The 22,360-nt window shown below is 41.2% G+C and overlaps 1 protein-coding gene across 1 annotated transcript; it reads right to left on the reverse strand.

The window, feature by feature from the left end:
* Nucleotides 1-503: 503 nt before the first annotated feature.
* LOC114666042 (zinc finger protein ZFP2-like) lies at nucleotides 504-21,357 on the reverse strand. The gene is made up of 3 exons (XM_028820746.2): nucleotides 21,149-21,357; nucleotides 10,514-11,044; nucleotides 504-3,189 (listed from the first exon to the last, which is right to left on the reverse strand). The coding sequence occupies exons 2-3, from the start codon at nucleotides 11,010-11,012 to the stop codon at nucleotides 1,589-1,591; spliced, it is 2,100 nt and encodes a 699-aa protein (XP_028676579.1). The 5' UTR covers nucleotides 11,013-11,044; nucleotides 21,149-21,357; the 3' UTR covers nucleotides 504-1,588.
* Between the last annotated feature and the right edge of the window lie 1,003 nt (nucleotides 21,358-22,360).

The following is a 22,360-nucleotide window of genomic DNA, read 5'->3' on the forward strand; positions in this document are numbered from 1 at the left end:
CTAAGAGAAGGTTTATGGATGTGGTGAGAGAGGACATGCAGGTGATGGGAGTAACAGAACAAGATGCAGAGGACAGAAAGATATGGAAGAAGATGATCCGCTGTGGCAACCCCTAATGGGAGCAGCTGAAAGAAGAAGAAGATTTTGTCAATCTTGTTCGTGAAAAATCTTAATTCTCTGCTTTACTTGCTTTTCATGACATTTTCTAGTTTATTATTTATTTGTTTTTGTAAATTTTCTTGTCTTTTCCCTTTTCTGTTGGAGCCTAAGGGACGGGGCCTCCCAGCACTGTCACCATGCGAGTAACAGGGCTGTTATTGTCACTGAGGTTCTTCTTTGCACAGAGTTATCATTTGAAACTGATACTTTAATTATACAGGCTTTGTCCAACTGTTTTGTTTGTTTGTTTTTTAACAGCCTTGTCTGGTTTCTTGGAATCATTCAAGTCTGGTCACTTTTTTATGCCTTAGGTTGTAGGAACCTTCAGAGGCTAGGGATCTGCACTGGCAATCGGAAGGTTGCCGGTTCGAATCCCGTAAATGCTAATATGGACTCTGCTCTGTTGGGCCCATGAGCAAGGCCCTTAACCTGCAATTGCTGAGCGCTTTGAGTAGTGAGAAAAGCACTATATAAATGCAAAGAATTATTATTATTATAATTATTATTATTATCAGCTTTGTGCAAATGTCCACCAGATGTCTGAATTACACTAGCTCTGTCTGTCTTACCTGTACATTCAGCATATTTGAGATATGCTTGGAAAGCATTATTATTTGTTTCTCTTTGAAAAGAACAGATTCTAGGCTTTTGCTATCAGAAAACAGAGAGACATGTTTTCAAAAACAGATTATATCTTGTTAGTATAGGATCCTTGTAAATATCATTATAAAAGTTGGTGAGTTTTTAATGCCATTCCATTTCTGAATTATACTCAGTTTTGAGAATGTCCATTCATATTTGGGTTTTGGGCACTGAATTTGTTTTCAGACATTTCTGTTTCTTCTCTGATATTGGTGAAAACGCTTCACTATCTAAGTTCTCCCCCCTTCTTTTCATCCCAAGCCTTTCCCCCTCTTTTTTTCATAGCTTTGGGATTTTTTTTTTCCTTTTGCTGTTCTTTCAAGGTAATTTTAGAAGATAATTTTATTTCTGCCAATATTATTGATTTTTATTTTGAATAGCTTTGATTACAACTCTGAAATTTGTATTAGTTATTTCAATTAAGGTGAATGTCAAGATTGCTTTTGCAGATTCCAGATTCTATACCACCCAACTTACCATATCTTCAAAAAGAGACACAGGGTTTGTTTCATAAAAGAAATGGAACATGACCTCCTCTGTATCCTCAATTGAGCACTGGACTGTTCTAGTCCTCTTATTTTTTGTGGTCGTCTCTTCCACTTCGGTGAGTCCAGCAGTTTATCTGGACTGACACCACACTGGAGGCTGTGTCTTTATATTAAGATATTTATCATCTCACTTAATGCAGTGTCCGGAGGTTGGTACCTTTTTGTCATGGGAGACATAGGGCCAGTATGATCAGATCCAGTATGAAATGAGTTTCTCCTTATACAATTTGGCATAGATCTTATACAACAAAGGCCATTACTTGAAGGTACTCATCGAGACCGGAGTAATTAGATATGTTTGTACTACACACACCTTTGGACTTCTTTCTCTTTTCTTTGCCTTTCAACGTACTCTCTCTGGATTTCTCTCTAGTATGAAATTTTCTGTGATGCTGAAAACTGCTATTGTTGGAGAACCGTTTACCACATTCAGAACAGCAATATGGCTTCTCTCCTGTGTGAACTCTCGTGTGGCTCTGAAGAGTCCCCATTTGTGAGAATCGTTTGCCACAGTCAAGGCAGCAATATGGCTTCTCTCCAGTGTGAACTCTTGTGTGTTTCTGAAAACTGCTACTGTTGGAGAATCGTTTGCCACATTCAGAGCAGCAATATGGTTTCTCTCCATTGTGAATCCTTGTGTGACTCTGAAGACACCCCATTTGTGAGAATCGTTTGCCACAGTCAGAACAGCCATATGGTTTCTCTCCAGTGTGAATTCTGTTGTGAGTCTGAAGATGGCCTATTTGTGAGAATCGTTTGCCACACTCAGAACAACAGTATGGCTTTTCTCCAGTGTGGATTTTTCTGTGATTCTGAAAACTGCTACTGTAAGAAAACCGTTTACCACATTCTGAACAGCAATATGGTTTCTCTCCTGTGTGGATTTTTGAGTGGCTTTGAAGATGGCTACTGTCAAAAAATCTTTTGCCACATTCAGTACAGCAATATGGCTTTTCTCCAGTGTGAATTCTTTTGTGTATCTGAAGACCACTATTTCTAGAAAATCGCTTCCCACAGTCAGAACAGGAAAATGGCTTCTCCCCAGTGTGAGTTCGTGTGTGGATTTGAAGATGGCCACTGGTGGTAAATCGCTTTCCACATTCAGAGCAGCAATGTGGCTTCTCTCCAGTATGAATTTTTTTATGTTCTTGTAAGCTGCTACTGGTGGAGAATCGTTTGCCACAGTCAGAGCAACAATACGGCTTTTCTCCCGTGTGAATTCTTGTGTGGGTCTGAAGAGTGCACATTTGTGAAAATCTCTTATCACATTCAGAACAGGAATATGGCTTCTCTCCAGTGTGAATTTTTCTGTGTTTCTGAAAACCACTCCTTGTAGAGAATTGCTTGCCACAGTCAGAACAGCAGTACGGCTTCTCTCCTGTGTGAATTCTTGTGTGGTTCTGAAGGGTTTCCATTTGTGAGAATCGTTTGCCACATTCAAGGCAACAATATGGTTTTTCTCCAGTGTGAATTATTATGTGCCTCTGAAGACTGCTGCTGTAGGGGAATTGCTTTCCACATTCAGAACAGGAAAATGGTTTCTGCTTTATATAATTCCACTGATCATGTTTGTATTTAGATTTGCATTTAACAGTTTTTCTCAGATCCTGGCAGACTTGCAAAGTGTCTGAATTTGAACTTTGCAGTTGGTGTTGAATGTTATTGTCCGTTACAAGTGTTGTTAGTTCTCTATCAGGTTTGATACTATCTGGCAAAGTGGCTGGTATCAAAATATGTGACCCAGGGGTCACAATCTTCATATTTTCATTATGCTGTGGTCCAAGCTGTAGAGCGGTCTGAGAAAATGGCGGCAGAGAGAGACAGCCAGTCTGCTGTAAATCTGCAAACAATACATAAAAGTTTAGTACATATAAGACCCCCCAGTGTTTTCATCTTATTGGTGACAGATTTTCACTTTCTCTGCTTCAACACTTAGGGTAGCAACTACAGCAAAAAAGTAAAAGTAAAAATACACTGAACCTGTAAAAATAAAGACGCTAAACACCAAGTTGTCAGACTTAGGTCCTGGTAGGCCACCATGGCTGCAGGTATTCACTCCAACCACTTTATTAATTAATAACCAGCTACTGCTACTAATCGAATTAAGTTAACTAAGTAATCAAAGATGCAGCTAGCAAGGGAATACCAAAAAGGAAAAAAATGGACATGGACTAGGGATGAAACTTAACCTGAAAACCAAGCAAAAAGGTTAAAACTAGGATTTCGAAAAGGCCATGCACCAAAGCTCTACAGGTTAATCAAAAACTCGAGCTTTATTCTAAACAGGAAGTCCTTTTGTCCTAATAGAAATACTTACACCTTCCATAGAAATGTTTGGTAGTGTAATCTTAGACAACCTAAACGTCACTATGCTGACATTTATACTGATACCCCAATGAAGTCACATGTCACGACTTCTAGTTGTCACATGGTGCTAATGTAACCAGGGAGAAGACATGGCGACATTAAGGGGTCATTGACAGCTAGACTGCTAGTGAGTGACCGTGTACATTTTAAACATCTTAAAGAATGAAATATGGAGTCTCTATTGAAATATTTTAATTGTTCTTCATTATATGAAACTCGTCAGTGCCATGATATAAGATGGAGATTATTTTTTTATATAAAATTTATGCCATGAATATGCAAAGCACCTGCAATAACAGACATGCATTCTGACATTTGCCCATATCCAGTATGATCTAAGTGATGCTATACTGTATAAGGAAATGGTGCGATTATTTACTGAATCAAACAAATTGGGGGTGTTGGAGATTATTAAAGAAAGACCACCAAGAATCAAAAAATTGTCTGGACAGGTAGAAGGAGGCACTGGGACTGTAACACCCAGCTGTTATGTCTGCTCCATTCCAGTGAACCCATCAAACCTCTCTGGAGTCCATCCTCAAACTAACACATCACACCTGCAGACTCTTTTAAAGGTCCCCCACAATTCTTTCCATAATAAAGAAAGGACTGTAAAAGTGGAGGTCCTCAGTGAAGAATATGGTGGGGACTAGAAGCTCACCTGCCACTAAGACCACCACAGAGTGCGATTTAGTGTGCAGTCGGATACAAAATCTTCTCTCACTTGGAAAGACACCCTAAACATTGGAGGTTGTCTCCCCTCATCTTTGGCCAGTTCACCTTTCTACAGCTAAACTATTAAGGTTTACTCCTTGCAATATCTGTACCTCTATGGATAACCAGACCAGTGACTGTTTCAAATGAACAACTGCCATTAATGACAGGGTCAACGCGACATGTTACAGTAACACTGCTGCCCTACGTGTGACAAATCTTCATGACAAGAGACAATTTGGAGAAGGCAAAGACAGCTACATCTTCTTCTCGAAGAGACTGCTGGCCAAAAAACAATGCATCCATTAAGGTGCTTTTACTATCAGGAGCAACAGCAGAAAGTACTCAGCCACTCAGCCATTAAAGATCGACAAAACAGTGGAAATCATGTCACATCAACAGAAACCAACTGAAAATCTTTCAATAATTTGCTATGAGGGAAAAGTTACATCATCAATGTACTGCATTCTAATAACAATGTTTGTATAGCACCTTCCATTATCTGTCTGTTGTGAGGGGACATTCATATGCTCAAATTTGGTTATGCTCTTGTGATTAAGGAGGCTGCCCTGACTGAGTCAAAGTTTTTGCGTTTTATTATGATTTACCTTTATATACATTAACACACTTTTACAGTATTAGTTGAAAGTTAACCCTTTAACGTGCCCTGTAATGGCACAATTTAACTGTCGTGGGTTGGAATAATAATCCAGGAATGAACTGTCATCGCTGTATAAGGAGCCAAACACATGTTCATTTCATTTTGAATATATAAGGTGTTGGGCCAGTTTCGTCAAGAAAGAGCAAAGAGGAAGCGTAACTCAGGTGCACACTCTGCTCCTTCTCCACAGCACCGTCTTAACATTAGAACACTCTAGCCCAACAAAGCCCACCAGTCCTATCCAATTATTTCTTTCAACAAAATATCAAGTTGAGTTTTGAAAGTCCCTAAAGTCCTACTGTCTACCACACTACTTACTAGCTTATTCCACGTGTCTATCGTTCTCTGTGTAAAGAAAAACTTCCTAATGTTTGTGTGAAATTTACCCTTAACAAGTTTCAAACTGTGTCCCCGTGTTCTTGATGAACTCATTTTAAAGTCGTAATCTCGATCCACTGGACTGACTCCGTTCATAATTTTAAACACTTCACTTATGTCACCTCTTAATCTTCTTTTGTTTAAACTGTAAAGGCTCAGCTCTTTTAATCTTTAATAACTCATCCCCTGTAGCCCTGGAATCAGCCTAGTCGCTCTTCTCTGGACATTTTCTAGTGCTGCTATGTCCTTTTTGTAGCCTGGAGACCAAATCTGCACCCAGTACTCCAGATGAGGCCTCACCAGTGTGTTATAAAGCTGGAGCAGAACCTCCTTGGACTTGTACTCCACACATCAAGGTGCTGTATAACCTGACATTCTGTTAGTCTTCTTAATGGCTTCTGAACACTGTCTGGAGGTTGATAGTTTAAAGTCCACTAATGACTCCTAAATCCTTCTTATAAGGTGTACTCTCGATTTTCTGACGCCCTATTGTGTACTCAAACCTAACATTTTCTATTCCTGTGTGTAATACTTTACATTTACTGACATTAAATTTCATCTGACACAAATCTGCCCAAGCCTGTATGCTATCCAAGTCCTTCTGTAATGATATAACAGATTCCAAATTATCTGCTAATCCACCTATCTTGGTATCATCTGCAAACACATGGGCACGCTGGGCAGTTACCCCACGCACATAAGGGCCCCATGCTAATCTACGGATGTTGTGACTTGTTGATTAATCGTTGCTGTACAGCATGTTTTTTAATGTTTAAACACTGATTTTGTTGGAAGTACCAATACAATAAGTATATGTTTCATTTTAATGACCATTTACAGTACATTTTTATTCCTGTGAGTGGTTGTGTAGGTAGGGGGCCTCAGTGCACTGCTTTGCCCGCTGGTCAGTCTATAATGCTGTAAAGATGGCCCTGCAGCACCGTGGTTACTTTATTTTTTTTTTAATATACTTAAAGGAAGGGAACCACATGAAAGAATGACTATTATAAATTAACAGATCCATTGTGAACCACTCATTTCGCATTTTTCTTTGACATTGCCAAAAGGAAAAAAAAATTCACATTGTCTTCCTCCACTCTTTAAATTTTAAAGTCCCGTTACTCAGTGCAGTTTATCTCCTGACCTACTTGCCCACTTTGTTGGTGGTCTCCACCTGATAACTTCCCTTGTCCTCAATGAACTAATCAAGATGCACCCCCTTTCGTTAACAGTGTAGTCAAGAGTAAACCAAAATGAAAACAAAACGGCATTCAAATATAAGTCAGGGACAGAACTGTAGAGAAGCACAGATCTTGGAAAGGAGACGAGAGCACCACAGAAGCACTGAACAGACCTCAGAGCTTAGTGAAGAAGGCCACTGCTCGAGAGCAGCTACTGCAATGTCAAATGTCACTTAAGTCAGTGGCTGAGATAGGTTGAGGACGTTCACTTCTTGACAATCTCGGGGGCGGCGTGATGCCATCCTCGCTGTAAAATGTGCCTGTTGGGAAATGGCCTGACAATCTGGTCAGGATTAAGGGCAAGATGAATGCTGCACAATACAGATACATCCATGAGGAAAACCTGCTGCCCTCTGCCAGAAAGTGTAAACCGAGGAAGGATTTGGCCTTTCAATAGGTCAGTAACCCAAAGGCTAGTGCCAGTGCAGCAATGCAGTGACCAAAAGTTAAGAAAATGCATGGCCTAGTTGGGCCCAGTGAGAGTCATCACCTTGACCACACTGAACATTGGTGGTGAAACTAAACAAAAATGGACGAAGGTCCAAGTCTTTAGAGTCCTGGTGCATCCTGTCTTGCTGTATGGTTGTGAGACATGGCTGCTATCCAGTGACCTGAGATGAATTCTGGACTCCTTTGGTACTGTGTCTCTTCAGAGAATCCTTAGGTACCGCTGGTTTGACTTTGTGTTAAATGAGCTCATGGAGTCCTGAATGAGGCACATTACCTGCATTGTGAGGGAGTGTCAGTCACGGCACTACGGCCATGTGGAGCTTTTCCCAGAGGGTGATCTGGCTCACAGGATCCTCATTGTTGGGGACCCAAGTTGCTGGACCAGGCCAAGGGGTCGGCCACGTAACACCTGGCTGTAATAGATAGAGGGTCATTTCTGGAAGGTGGGACTGGACTGGTCTGCCTGGGGGGGTTGCCAACCGGGATCTCAAGCTGTTTTGTCGTTTGCTGGGTGCGGCAACATGCTGTACAAGTGCATGATCCCTGACCTGACCTGACTTTAAGCCCCCCTCTCTCTAGCGTGAAGATGCTTAGACCCCAGTTTGAATTACACATGCAGGACTAGACAAGCGGAGTGTGCCCTGCAATGCCAGCCTGTCCACAGCTGGTTACTTGCTGGCTCCTTCCCCTCCGACTCTGAACTGTATGAAGTGGGCTTTCATGATGGGTTGGACTAACAGCTGCTTTCATTGTAATTACAATTACCATCATTCTTCATTCTTGAACATCTGTATCGATTGTGACACTTCCATTCATCTAACCAATTATTAGCACAACAGTCGGTTCCTTGTAAACAAAGCCATCCTCATCCCTCTCAGATAACTCGTACACCAATTTTCTCAAAAACATCTGGACCTGCAATGCAGCAGACATCCAACATGGCGACTGTAACCATTTAGTAGAAGTGATCTGTAGGTGCTTCTCACCAGTGTTCAGTCATCTGTCCTGTGGTGTACATTGAAGTCTGTGTACTTAAAGCTTTGTCTGACTCTCCAGCAGGTCACACATTTCTATGAATTTAGGAGTGAAAACTAAAATTTTGATAAGAATGTCTGGAGCCTATTTAAAACATTATGAACTGAGAGTAGGCCAAATGTTAATAGATTTATGTATTGTGGCGGTTGACTGGGGCCCTTGTCCGGCCAGGATGCCCAAAGTGTGGAAGGACCTGAGGAAAGAGGATTGCTGGGACAGATTCTTGCCCGAGCCGATAGAGGGCAGCCCTCTTGGTTTTCAGTGGGGCCACAGGTTATGAGCATGGAGGCTCAACCCTGTTGGAACCTGTGGCCACCTCCAGGGGGCACATGGACCTTTCCAGGGCCTTATTTGGTTATGCTTCCACCGCACCCAGAAGTGTGGCCGGAAGAAGCTCGTTAGGTACCTGGAGTCCATCCAGGTGCCTAATAAAAAGGAGCCGCCTCACTCCGTAAGTGGCCAGAGTCGGGAGGAGAGGAGAAAGCCTGAAGAGGAGTGGAGGGAGAAGGACTGGGGGGCAGAAGTGACTGAATGGTGTTAGTGGTGTTGTGCTGTGCTTACTGGTAAAAACTGCAAATAAATGTGAGAAGTGTGGCGAAACTTGTCTCCTGCCTGTCCGTGTCTGGGTTAGGGAGGCAGTACGCCCCCTAGTGGCTCACAGTATGTTCATGTTAACGAATGATAACTTAAAAATAAACACAACATTCTGTAATTAATGTAGTATTTAAATATGAATTTAAAGTCTCATTTCAGCTAATTTTAATAGTAGAATCTAAGGTCCTGTTTTTCAAATAAAAACACTCACTTCGGTACTTGGTATTGGCCTGTGCTGTTAATCAAGTGAATCTCTGAATTGGCTCTTAAAAAACTGCATTTGTGCACCTTAGTCTAAACAACGGAAAGAGTGCACGCTGTATAAGAGGGCTTGTCCAATGTACAGGTAGATATACAAGTATTATTCTGAAAATATTCATAAATGTTAGAGTGATAGCAAAAAATAATGCTAATAAACTGATGGAAAAAAAAAGCACTCGCCGTTCTCTACTATCACTGACATTTCAAGCTACTGGCAGTCGAGTGAGTGTGATGGTGGTCATCTTTACTTATTTGTAAGTGTTTTACTGACCTTCCTCTTTGATGCCTGAACAGACACATAACTACTGCTGGGTAAATTCCTCTTACCAAAAAGGGCAATTTACAACCGCTTAGGAAACCAATTCAAATTTAATCATCCATCTGGATGATCTGACCATACGTTGCACCCAATGCTGGCTGGGTTAGGCTCAAGCTCACCTCCCTCCATTGGAACCTGGTCTGGATTAAGCAGGTTAGAAAAGGATTGAGAGAGACAGCCAGTCAATTAGAGACAGGGGATGATTAGGGGGCCAGAACGGGCAGTTTAGAAAGGGCGTCTCTTTTTAAAAGATCTCCAGGGATCTTTGAAGGATGGCGTCCTTTTCAGAGCACTGTGTCCCCGCCACTGCACTGAGACATTGTGGTCCATACTCAGACCACAGGTTGAGCCTCACCAACACCTCTTCCAACAGGAACCCAAGGGACTGAGTAGAATGACCACCTGGCTGGAGTGCACTTCAGACGCTTCAGGCTTTAACTTGCCAAACTCCATCCTAACTGCCGCTCCAAGTCATTGAAATGTCCATCACCCCACTTGGAGCCTTCTGGGTAAAAGCTGTAAACAGCTTTGTGTGTTTTCATATCTGCACGCTCTCAATCAAACTGCATTCATGCCGGCGTGTTTACTTGGTATAATTCTGGTAAACCGTAACACTGCAGTCCACATTTAAAGAGGTAATAAATCACACTCTGTGAACACCTTGTCCATATCAAAACTGGTGGTTATGTAACTATTTAAAAGGAATTGAACTGTTTAGTTCACTTCCCGGTCCTCCCTGTGTGGAGTTTGCATGTTCTCCCCATGTCTGCGTGGGTTTCCTCCGGGTACTCCGATTTCCTCCCACAGTCCAAAGACATGCAGGTTAGGTGCATTGGCGATTCTAAATTGTCCCTAGTGTGTGCTTGGTGTGTGTGTGTGTGTGTGTGCCCTGCTCAGGGATTTGTTCCTGCCTTGCACCCTGTGTTGGCTGGGTTTGGCTCTAGCAGACCCCCGTGACCCTATAGTTAGGATATAGCGGGTTGGATAATGAATGGATGAATGGATGAACTGTTTAGCCCAAAACTCATGAATCAGTGCCAAGTCTGCATGCATTCACTAAAAACAACTAAAAAAACAAGAGAGCACCCCCTTCAGGTAAATCACATCACCCAGGCCTTATGCTGAGTTCTTCTTCAACACCTACCTTCTACAGTATGATCTGAACTGGATGCTTGCTTAAAGGGCTTAATTTCAGATTTCATAAATTCAGACATTACGTGGATAGAAGGATTCAGTTTTGACGAACAGTATCCTAGTCCCGTTTGCTCTTCATCTGGACACACATAATGAAAAGACGACTCTGGCTTAACATCTTCTTCTTTAATTATCTTTATAGCCTCGACTTTCTGCAAGTCAAATTTTGGTTCAAATGTATCTTTAATGTCTACTGATTCCCAATCACAATCCTCCTTTTTAATGCCAGGCCACGCCTGCTGATGATATACTTTCTCCCATTCACAATCCTCTTCTTTAACACACACATTTCCTTTCGCCGTGTTATTCATGATGAGGTTGTCTTTGCTTATTGAAGGATTTGCCGCGTCCTTGTGTTTCTGTATCTCATCTGCGCCGGGTTCCTTGCATTCAGATTTCATCTTATTAGGCTCTGTAGCAACTGGTTTTCTTTCCTCCATATTGCACATCTGTTATGGGAAATTCAAGTTTCCTTTTTGATCTGTGAACAGAGTGGAATATATTCAGAATTGTCACCAAAAACGCTGAACACATTTGACTTAACATTCATCCAATTCTTGCCCAGCGCATTCGTGTGCTTCTGACAATATGGAGTTCAAAAGTGGACACAGAATAATAATAATTCAATAATAATTCTTTGCATTTATATAGCGCTTTTCTCACTACTCAAAGTGCTCAGCAATTGCAGGTTAAGGGCCTTGCTCAAGGGCCCAACAGAGCAGAGTCCCTTTTTTGGCTTTTATGGGTTTTGAACCGGCAACCTTCCGTTTGCCAATGCAGATCCCTGGCCTCAGAGCCACCACTCTGCGCAAATGGGAATACAGAATAATAATAAATAATAATAATAATAATACATTTTATTTATATAGCACCTTTCCCATGCTCAAGGCACTTACAGAATAAATAAAGAACGGCAGAATATACAGTATATAGCATTGTACAAACCAGATAAATAAAGAAGATTAAGACAGTAAATTCTGAAAAAAAAAACAGACAACATAATTGATGGTCTCGCACACACATACAGGTTACATGAGCATCTTGACAGAGAAGCAAACTGAGAGAAGGGTAATAAAGTCAAGTAGAGCTAAAAGCCTTCCTGAACAGATGAGTTTTGAGTTGTTTTTTAAAAGAATTCATGGAGTCAGCTGACCTGATTAATTTTGGTAGGTCATTCCAGAGTCTGGGCGCTATAAAGCTGAAGGCCCGGTCACCCATGGAGTGTAGATTAGTGAGGGGTACAACAAGATTGCCAGAATCAGAGGACCTTAGTGGGCGGGCAGGCACATAGTGATGGAGAAGGTCACTGATGTAGTTTGGTGCGAGGTTATTTAAAGCTTTGTATGTTATTAGTAGGATTTTATATTCGATTCTGTAGGACACAGGGAGCCAGTGAAGACGGAGCAGGATGGGTGTGATGTGCTCGCTGCTGCTGGTTCGGGTAAGGACTCTTGCAGCTGAGTTTTGAATAAGCTGGAGCTGTGATATAAGATTAGAAGGGGCACCTGCCAGTAGGGAATTACAATAATCGATGCGGGATGTGATAAAAGCATGGACAAGTTTCTCAGCATTAGAGAAGGAGAGGAAGGAGCGAACACGGGATATGTTATGGAGGTGAAAGTAAGAAAGTTTCTTAATGTGATTTATGTGGGCGGAATAAGTGAGGGAGGAATCAAAAATGACACCAATATTTTTTTACAGTAGAGGCAGGTCTGATGAGATCACTGCCAAGATGGACTGGGAAGGAGCTCATTTTATTAAGTTGCATTTTAGTCCCAATTTGCAGGAGTTCAGTTTTATTGCAATTTAATTTTAAAGAGTTCTGCTCCATCCAGGTTTTAATTTCACTAAGGCAGGTTGTGAGCTGAGAAAGCTCTGATGAAGTTCCACTTTTAACATTGAAGTAGAGCTGAGTATCATCTGCATAAAAATGATAACCCAATCCATAACTACGGATAATATGGCCAAGGGGAAGCATATAAATACAGAAAAGCAGAGGACCGAGGACAGAGCCCTGAGGGACTCCTTGTGTGACTGGCGCTGAGCTGGATCTGCTGTTGCCAAGACTAACAAACTCTTGCCTATCAGTCAGATAGGACTTGAACCACTGGAGGGCAGTGCCAGAGATACCCAGCATGTTCTCCATTCTGGACAGTAGGATGTCATGTCTGACCTGAGTGTCAAATGCTGCACTGAGGTCTAATAAAATTAATATGCTGGTTTGTCCAGAGTCTGCTGCCATAAGCAAATCATTGGTTACCCGTAGCAGAGCAGTTTCACAGCTGTGCCGCGCCCTGAAACCAGACTGAAAGGGTTCCATCAAATTATTAGAGGTTAGGTAATTGGTGAGTTGAGAAGCTACAACACATTCAAGAACTTTTGATAGGAAAGGTAAGTGGGAAATAGGTCGGAAATTGTTAAGATTGTCAGCATCAAGGCCAGACTTTTTTAACATTGGGGTTACAGAAGCAATTTTAAAAGTGAGCGGCACAGAGCCAGTGTCAAGGGATGAGTTTATTATTGTTGTAACAGTCGGGATTATGGCATGAAGGCAGGATTTAAGTAGTGTGGTGGGGATGGGGTCCAGTACACAAGCAGTCGGCCTCATCTTACAAAGCAGGTTATTAACAAACGCAGATGTGACTGGTGAGAACTTAGAGAAGGAGCTGGATGGAGTGGGAAAACAGGGAGAGATATAAACAGATGATGTATTTATGTTAGTTGAATTATTTAGATCTTTAATTTTGTTACGGAAAAAGTGGAGGAATTCCTCACAGACTTCAGTAGAAGAGGTAGTTGGACCAGATGCGGGTTCGAGTAGTTTATTAACTACAGAGAACAAAACCCTTGGGTTATCATGGCCACTTTCTGTTATTCTGCCATAATGGGTGTTCTTGGCAGAAGTTAGTGCTTCTCTGTAAGCTCTTTGGTGGTCAGAGAAAGCCTGGATGTGCACGGTGAGGCCAGTCTTACGTGACATTCTCTCAAGGCGTTGGCCAGCTGCTTTCATAGATCGCAATTCTGAGTTATACCAAGGAGCTGAGCGTTTAAAGGAAGCCTCCTTATGTTTTAAAGGAGCTGTTTTATCTAATGCTGAGTGAAGGGCTGTGTTATAGTGGTCAACAAAACTATCTAGTGTTGATGGAGTAGGTGCAGACAGTAAAAGATCAGAAATGGATCCAGAAAGGATAGAGGGAGAGATATTTTTAAGGTTTCTGTAAGAAATTTGTCGTTTACAGGTAAGAGGTGGGAGAGGTAATGAGACAGTGAAAAATACTGCTTTATGGTCAGAGAGTCCCAAATCAGTGCTGTAAATGTTGGCAACAGATAGTCCAGAAGTGCAGATCAGGTCCAATATATGACCGTCAGAATGGGTTGGAAAATCAACATGTTGTGTCAAGTCAAAACAGTCCAGTAAGGACAGGAATTCATTTCTCAGTTTAGAGGTGGGGATGTCAATATGGATGTTGAAATCACCAAGAAGGATAATTCTCTGAGAGTAAGAGCTTAGGTGGGTCAAAAGTTCAATCAGATCGGATAAGAAGGATGCATTGTATTTTGTTGGACGATAAAGAACAATGAGTGAGACAGGACCTGATTCCATTATTAGTTTAAGAGCCAGGCACTCAAAAGACAATGGGCAGTCAATTGGGATTCTTTTAACGTTTAAGTCTTCTCTGATTATTACTGCAAGCCCGCCGCCTTGTCTTGAGCTGCGAGGCTCTGAGTGGAAAGTGAAACCAATTGGAGTCGCCTCTGTGAGACACGCAAATTCGTTTGGTTTTTGCCAAGTCTCCGTTAGACACAGAATATCAAGTTTGGTGTCAGTGATGAGTTCTGACAACACCAATGCTTTGCCATTAAGAGACCTCGAGTTAAACAGTGCAATATTACATAATGAATGGGAAATGTGGACTCACAAGTGGGCTATGCAATTTAATCATAACCTTGTACTGTACGCAGTCAGGGCGCTCAGTAACATTACAGCCTATTACTACTGTATGCCATTAGGTTATGGACTGGGGATGAGTCAGATTTAGTTATGAAAGCCAGCCAAAAATATCTACCTATGTATATCTCTATTCAAATTAGGTATGCATTATTTAAATAGTACCGCTCAATTTTATGTACTAACTGGATTTATGCTTTCATGTTGTTTTTGTTACTTTCAAATATTCTTTTCAATTAATTTTTGTGAGCACTGCCTCTTTAAATGTGAGTCTATTCTGTGTGTTCTGTGGATGGTACACCCTAAGGGCCAGGGTAGAACCAACTATCAAGTAAAAGAAAATGCAAAAAATAATAAAAATTCAAATTTAACAAAAATAAGAAAAAATAAAATACCTATGACCGCAAGTTAATGCATAACACTCAGGAGTTTTGAAACAATCGAAAGAAAATGGGTTTTCCATGCATGTCTGTGCATGAAACAGTTAATATTATAAACACTCATATCTCATTCAATATTAGGTGAGGTATAATTAAAATGTGAATTGTCTTGGATGTTTATATATTTAATGTTTTGCGCACTCCTCCACCATAACCTATCGTCTATGGGGTAGGAATGAGTGCTTTAGTTTCGTTAAAAATTTCGATCTCCAATTTTCAACAGATCTTGACATTTTAGGATCCCCTGATACTGAAAACATCGACATCTCCATGATGGGTGTCTGTCTGTGTATGCAGTTTCTCGAGGATGGTAAGAGCTAAAATAGCTGGACGGAAAAATACCAGACTTGAAACTTAAACCTGTTCTGAAATGACGATGTGCTGATTAGTTTTTGAGCCAAACTGTGCAAAAGAAAGAGGCAGCACTTTAGAGGAACCCTCAAATATTGTAATTCTGCAATTAATTATGAATTCTTCTCGTCAATTGCTACCGTAATTACTTATTTTATGAGCAGAAAGATCAGCATTAGAACAGTAAATAATTACTGATATGTTAGAGAATTGTTCAGGGAACTTGATCCCTAAGATTCCAAGCCTACTGACACTCATGTCCGAATTTCTTTTGCTAATGAAAAATCAGATTTCAGTCTGAAGCCTGGAATTAGCTAAAAGTCAAAATTGATTTCCATACTGCAGGAAGTTTGAAATTTGGCCTGCATGAGTACCGGTTTCTTCAAGTTATTAGATATTCTTGATGGCCATGTCAGTTACTGACTCTTGCAATTTGTGTTGCAGATTGGCTTTCATTTCTTAAGGCAATTACAGACTGTGTTTACTTCATTGATAATATTTTTCCACGTTCATTCAGTAACTTAATATTTTACCCAATCTTCCTATTGTGAGAGATGCCATGGTTACCGGCATCCCAGCCAGAGCTGTATTGGGATCATTACCTGTCTGGGATGCCAGTGGCAGGAAGGACAGGGGAACACAACTTGGTCAGGTCATTCTCTCATTCTCTAGCAAAATGCTAGGTGGCAGTTAAAGTACCACTATGGACTCCCACAGGGAACGCTGAGGTCCTACTTTGTCAGGCTCCAGCCTCACCTGGAAATACTTCCAAGCCACAGTTTCAGGGCACTGCAAGTGATGCCAGGTTTTATATAAAAGGAGCTGCCTGCCTCAACTCTGGAAGTCAGAGTAGGGTGGGTGAAGACAAAGCTTGCTGGAAGAGCAGAGGAGAGAGGACAGAGAAGTGTGGAGAATTACAGCTCTGGTTTTGTCGTGGGAAACTATTCTTTATGTTTCTGTTCCTTTTTTCCTTGTGTTCGTTAATATGTAAATGTACAGGGGCAGGTAAGAGTCATTTTGAGAGTCCAAATGAAATATTGAAATGTATCCTTCAAATACATTTCTGTTTATTGCAGGATTATTGTGGAGTGTGTATTATTATGTGGATCAATTGAGGAGTTAATATTTATCTGAGTTCCCAATTTATTTTAGTAAGGCCTATAGTTTTGAGTATATCTATTGTTTTATGTGGGTTATGTGACTCAGTCCCACTTTCCACACTATAAAAGTAAGCCTGATGGATTACACTGTGATGCTTAATTCTAGTGATAATATTTAAGAATGCCACAGTTGAATAACGCAATGTAGACTCAGGGTCTCAACCCTAGCTTAAATGTAATGACATAGGTTGTGATCTTTCTGTTACCTTGATTGTGTAAATTATGTTTGTTGTGTTTTTGTTTAGTAATTATGTTCTATTATATATTTTGTTCACTAGTGTGTTTAGTTATGTGTCCTATCCCCTTTATATAGAGTTTCAAGGGGCAGGACCACCCTGATGGTCAGCTGGAGAAAACCCCTATTTTCTATGTTAGGTCTGATGCTAGATGTGTTTGTTATACCATAGCAGAATGGAAAAAGGAGAAAGATTGGACAAGGATAGCAGCTAAACTCACCATATCTGCAAAACACCCATAAAGGCACCAGTGCTGTTAACTGGCTGCCAAAATGAGGCAAGCTTGTGATACTTCAGAAATGTGAAACTGTACCGAGAAGTCATGATGGAGTTGTGCAAGCCGTCATCCTCTGCAATTCCAAATCATATAATCTGACATATTCAAGGTGATGAGATCTAGAAACTGCAGTCATCAGGAGTGACGTGCTCTCCTGTCCTACATTTTGTAGTATGATGCTGGCCTACTGCTTTTCATTTGCTTTTATTGATCCTGAGCTAAATACCAGCAAATCTTTCATTCATTTGTTCTCTTGCCAAACATGTCAGCAACAAGCTTCACATGTGGTACCTCCCCTATATTGTAACCAGAAATGCCAGGGAACAGAAAGAAGATCTTTTCCCTTGCATGGGGAAACAGTAACTCTGAAAACTCACATTGAACGTTAGCAAATCCACATTAAACCGGCATCATTATTCACAGTGCCCTCTCTTTTCAGTAATCCTAGCATTGTGATTTGTTTAATTGTATTCTTATGAAGTGGAACTCTACCAGAAATACCAACAGAACTTTTTCACTGCCCTACTGAAGAGCCCAAAAACTGAATATCTTATTGACTCAAACGTATCTCCAGTGTGAAACAAAATTCACATTTTTTAAAGGGTGGGGGTTGATTTGTTTTCGATCTTATGTTTGTAAAAATTGATTTATTTTGTATGGAATGTTGTGTGATTTTAATAAAATCAATAAAATAAAATAAAAAAATCACATTTTAACAGCATACAACTAATGCTTTGTACACTCTAACGGATGGCGTCCCAGCCAGAGTGGACTCCCTTGCCGTACCTGGCTGGGAGGCCCAGGAGGCAAATATAATAATAATACATTTTATTTATACAAAGTGCCTTTCTAAGCACACAAGGACACCAAACAAACAATAAACAAAAAAAAACACATTATAAACAAAACTTAAAACATCAGAAAATACAGAGAATATAAAAAATGAAAACCAAACAAAGCCACTGTAATCATAAAGAAAACGCCATTTTAAACTGATGGGGTTTAAGTTTACATTTGAAAGTTGAAGATTGAATATTTCTAAGCGCACTAGGTAGTGAGTTCCAGAGCTTTGGAGCAGAACGGCTGAATGCTTGGCTCCCCACTGTGGTTAGACGGGCGAGAGGGATGGTCAGATGGATGGAGGAAGAGGATCTAAGGTTACAGGATGGAATGGCAACATGAAGAAGGTCGGACAGAAATGGAGGGGCGAGGTTATGAATGGCCTTAAATTTTAACAACAGAATTTTAAAATCAATTGGAAACGTAATCGGGTGCCAAGGAAGCTGCTGCAAGACCGGAGTAATATGGTGAATAGACGGGGTTCAAGTATAATGAGAGCAGCAGAATTCTGGACTAGCTGAAGCTTATGGAGAGATTTATTCAAGAGACCAAAGAGGAGTGAATTGCAATAGTCCAGACGAGAAGTAACAAGACTGTGAACAAGAATGGAAGTGGTATGGGGAGTGAGGGATAATAATATTATGTAGGTGGAAGTAAGCAGACTGGGTGATGTTATTAATGTGAGATTGGAAAGATAGAGTACTGTCAAGGATGACACCAAGACTCTTGATCTGATTATCAATAGCAAGTGAAAGATTATCGGCTTTGGACAATGACGATGTTGTACCAATGAGAAGAACCTCAGTCTTGTCACTGTTTAATTTAAGAAAATTTAAAGAAAACCAGGATTTAATTTCAGCAATGCAGTCAATAAGCAAAGATGGTGGAAAAGAAGAGGTGGGTTTACTAGCAAGGTAGAGCTGGGTGTCATCAGCATAACAATGAAAATTAATGCACGAAAAGAGGCAGAAATTTCCCTGCCTACACAAGGATCTGGACATAGGCTGCCATCTGAAGATCTGCAGGGTGACATGGAGGAATATGACAAAGTTGAGAGGCCAACTTGAAGGCAGGACACGGGGAGGTGAATTGCTCAATCTACCTGCTTTCCCGGACCGCCAGGTGGCAGCAATCCTGGAATCAGGTACACCAGTGGACACCTGCAGGGCATGCTGGGAGTTGTAGTGCCACAGAGCAGCCCCGTTGGGGACCCAAGGTCCCATCAGGGGGTGTTACTAGGACCTGTGCATCTTGGTTTTTGGGACTTCCTCCATCGGGCTATGCCCTGGCACTACAGGTACTCTGGGGTCCAAAATAAAAGGAGCCACTTGGCCTTTTCCAGGTAAGTCAAATGGAGGGTGGGGGGGGGGGGGTGGTATGGGGTGGGGTCGGGCAACACTTACCTGGAGGTGTGCAGGTGAGGAAAAAGGAAAACAAAGAGGGAAAAAAGCCTTGTCAAGGTATTATTGTTAAAATTTGAACCCAGGACTTGTGCTTGTGGTGTTTGAGTTTTGGGGTGCTGCAACGCCCCTACTGGTCACAGCACATACATACATTCTCATATGTATTTTCTGCATTTCAGAGATACAGAGTGTAAGAGTCAGCCATTTAAGTAACAATTTCACTGTATTCAACCTATTTGAGTATAAATTTGAACTTGAACCATGGCTAGAGAACGGGCCCACTGGAGGCACATCCCTGTGCGTCCAATTTAGAATCAGCAACACAAAAACATGGATGTCTTTAGAATGTGGGAGGAAATCCCATCTGGATACAGAGAGAACAAACAAACTCCATGGGCATGGATTTGGACAAAGATTGTAGTATTTGTGAAGCCACAGCACAAAACACTGCAAAGCCACAAAGTATTGGTAAATCAGGCCCTTCTTTAACATTAACATGAATGACATTTATTCAATTAAAGCGCAAGTACAAGGCTGATTCAACATTTCTCTTGTGGGACAAATTAAGTTCTATCTATTCATTAGTATTTTTATAGAATCTCTCTACTGGTTGAAATGGAAAATAAAATTCTGGCAATATTGTATGTTGTTCTTCATCCTTCTCCTAAATATATAACATTCAAGACGCAATACCGATATTACAATTTCCTCGGAGATAACGGTAAGGGGGCGTGGTCTCCCTTGAAGGCGAGTACCGGTCCATTTCAAATACTGCTTGCTTATATCACCGATAGATAGATAGATAGATAGATAGATAGATAGATAGATAGATAGATAGATAGATAGATAGATACTTTATTAATCCCAATGGGAAATTCACATTCTTCAGCAGCAGCATACTGATACAATAAATAATATTAAATTAAAGAATGATAATAATGCAGGTGAAAAACAGACAATAACTATGTATAATGTTAAATGTTAACGTTTACCCCCCGGATGGAATTAAAGAGTCGCATAGTTTGGGGGAGGAACGATCTCCTCAATCTGTCAGTGGAGCAGGACAGTGACAGCAGTCTGTCGCTGAAGCTGCTCTTCTGTCTGGAGATGATACTATTAAGTGGATGCAGTGGATTCTCCATAATTGATAGGAGCCTGCTGAGCGCCCTTCGCTCTGCCACAGATGTTAAACTGTCCAGCTCCATGCCAACAACAGAGCTTGCCTTCCTCACCAGTTTGTCCAGACGTGAGGCGTCTTTCCTCTTAATGCTGCCTCCCCAGCACACCACTGCGTAGAAGAGGGCGCTCGCCACAACTGTCTGATAGAGTTATGCTCGATCTCCAAATTATCTGACATCTGGCATCACAAAGTGCAATTTGCAATCCTCAGTTCAAATCTCTGTCATCGCCTGCATGGTGAATCGCGTTTTATTTTACTTACCTGGATGACACAAAACGCCGTGTATTAAAACGAGAAGCCGAGAAGGCAGAGCAGCTAAGCGATCTGGCGGATAAACTTAGGGAGACGTGGAGGTCATACGGGACCGAACGGCACGGGCAGTGTGTCTGGACGATTGAAATACCGACACTGTGTGTGAAGCTATTGTTAGATATAGAGAGAAACGACAATCCTGAAAATCCCCAGTCCATCACACAGCGTGACGTCACTGCCAGGGAGCCTTTAACAGACCCTCGGAACGGTAAATCAATCCTAAACAAAACAGAGCGGGCTGAAAACAGAGCGAAAACCAAGATTTAGAGCACTCAGCCGAGAATCGAGCAAAGCGGTGGTTACCGTACGACACAGCTGAGACTAGAGGGAACCTTCGCAAGCTGCTCCGGTACTGCTGCCGTGTCGGCGCTTTTCTTGTCTATTCCTAACTTTCAGTTATTTTGTATGTGCCGTGCTGTTATCAGTGCCCAACCTACCTTCTCAAGAACTCGACAGCGCGACACCGTCAGCCTCTCGATTTGCCAACAGAAGTGCACCGTTCTTTCCGTCGCTCTTGCATGACGTCATCAATTCCACTTTGGTTTTCTTTTTTTACAATGCTTTTCTCAGACGTGAGATCGGGACCCGAAATTGGCCCTAGAGCTATTTACTTTGGGATCGTCAAACATTCTTGGTGTAAATACCGCTTGTCCGGAGCCTTTCATGTTGCAGTTTGTGAGTGTGGCATTGCTTCACGGTGAATATAAACTTCGTTTTAAGTATTTAGCTATTTTAAAATTCGAAAAGATTCATTTGTCAGCAGGGCAAATTTCGCATAAATGTTATTTTTTCTTCAGAAAAAAGACCGCTTACACATGGAATAAAGTAGTGTGGTAGATTAGAACTTTGAAACCTCGATTTATTTTATTTATCTAGAGAATCCAAGTGACTAAGATTGGTGAACTTGTTGAACTGGTTCTCGTCAGCAATTTTGCATCGTTCGATGACTATTAAACAAAAGGCAGAGAACTGAGGAGACCTTCAGTACCAGCTGTGGGAGGTAAGTGTGGCATCGCCGCGATCAAACGATTTTGAAAGAAAAAAAAATCAAGTATATAGATTCACAAGTAATACGTCAATACCTTAATATCTAAAATAAACGACCAAGAAAATAAAAAAAAACTGTCATTCAGTTTTGGTGAGGTTTGTGATGGACAAAAAAACCCAATGTCTTCAAATCCAAAGTTCACAATCTTAAATGACAAAGCATGAATAAAAGGATTGAAAATTCAGAAAACTAAGACGGTTAATAGGTTGTACAACTACATAAAACGGGAGCTGAAGAACTCAGAAATAAAAGTAAAGTAATGACATAGCATTCATTTGCAGGTAACCGTTGCACCTGTGATGAAAATACAGGTTTGTCCTGAAAAAGATGATTGAAAAAAGGACCAGAGATAAAAGGACTCGGGGAAATAAACATCCAGGGGTCCAAAGTCAGTTAAAATGCAAAGTCATGGAAGCAATGTCAGACACGTCACAGTTCTTCAGACCTCAGCTATCTGGCCACTTGTCTCCTTCTGGGCATTGTAGACTATTAGAAAAGCTTGCTATGGGCAGGCAAAGAAGATGTCAGAATCCTTTACTCTTTGGATTTGTCCTTAGATTACAGGGTTCCTAGTATTTCTGATTTTTCTCTGTTGGGGTGG

The sequence above is a fragment of the Erpetoichthys calabaricus genome, chromosome 1 (genome assembly GCF_900747795.2).
Source record: "Erpetoichthys calabaricus chromosome 1, fErpCal1.3, whole genome shotgun sequence".
Taxonomy (NCBI): Eukaryota; Metazoa; Chordata; class Cladistia; order Polypteriformes; family Polypteridae; genus Erpetoichthys; species Erpetoichthys calabaricus.

Bases quoted from the DNA above. Each gene is read 5' to 3' on its own strand.
- LOC114666042 (XM_028820746.2), bottom strand. From the start codon at position 11,012: ATGTGCAATATGGAGGAAAGAAAACCAGTTGCTACAGAGCCTAATAAG. The intron at 3,190-10,513 runs GTAGGTGTTGAA...TATTGTTTGCAG, and splicing joins TTCAGATCATACTGTAGAAG to ATTTACAGCAGACTGGCTGT.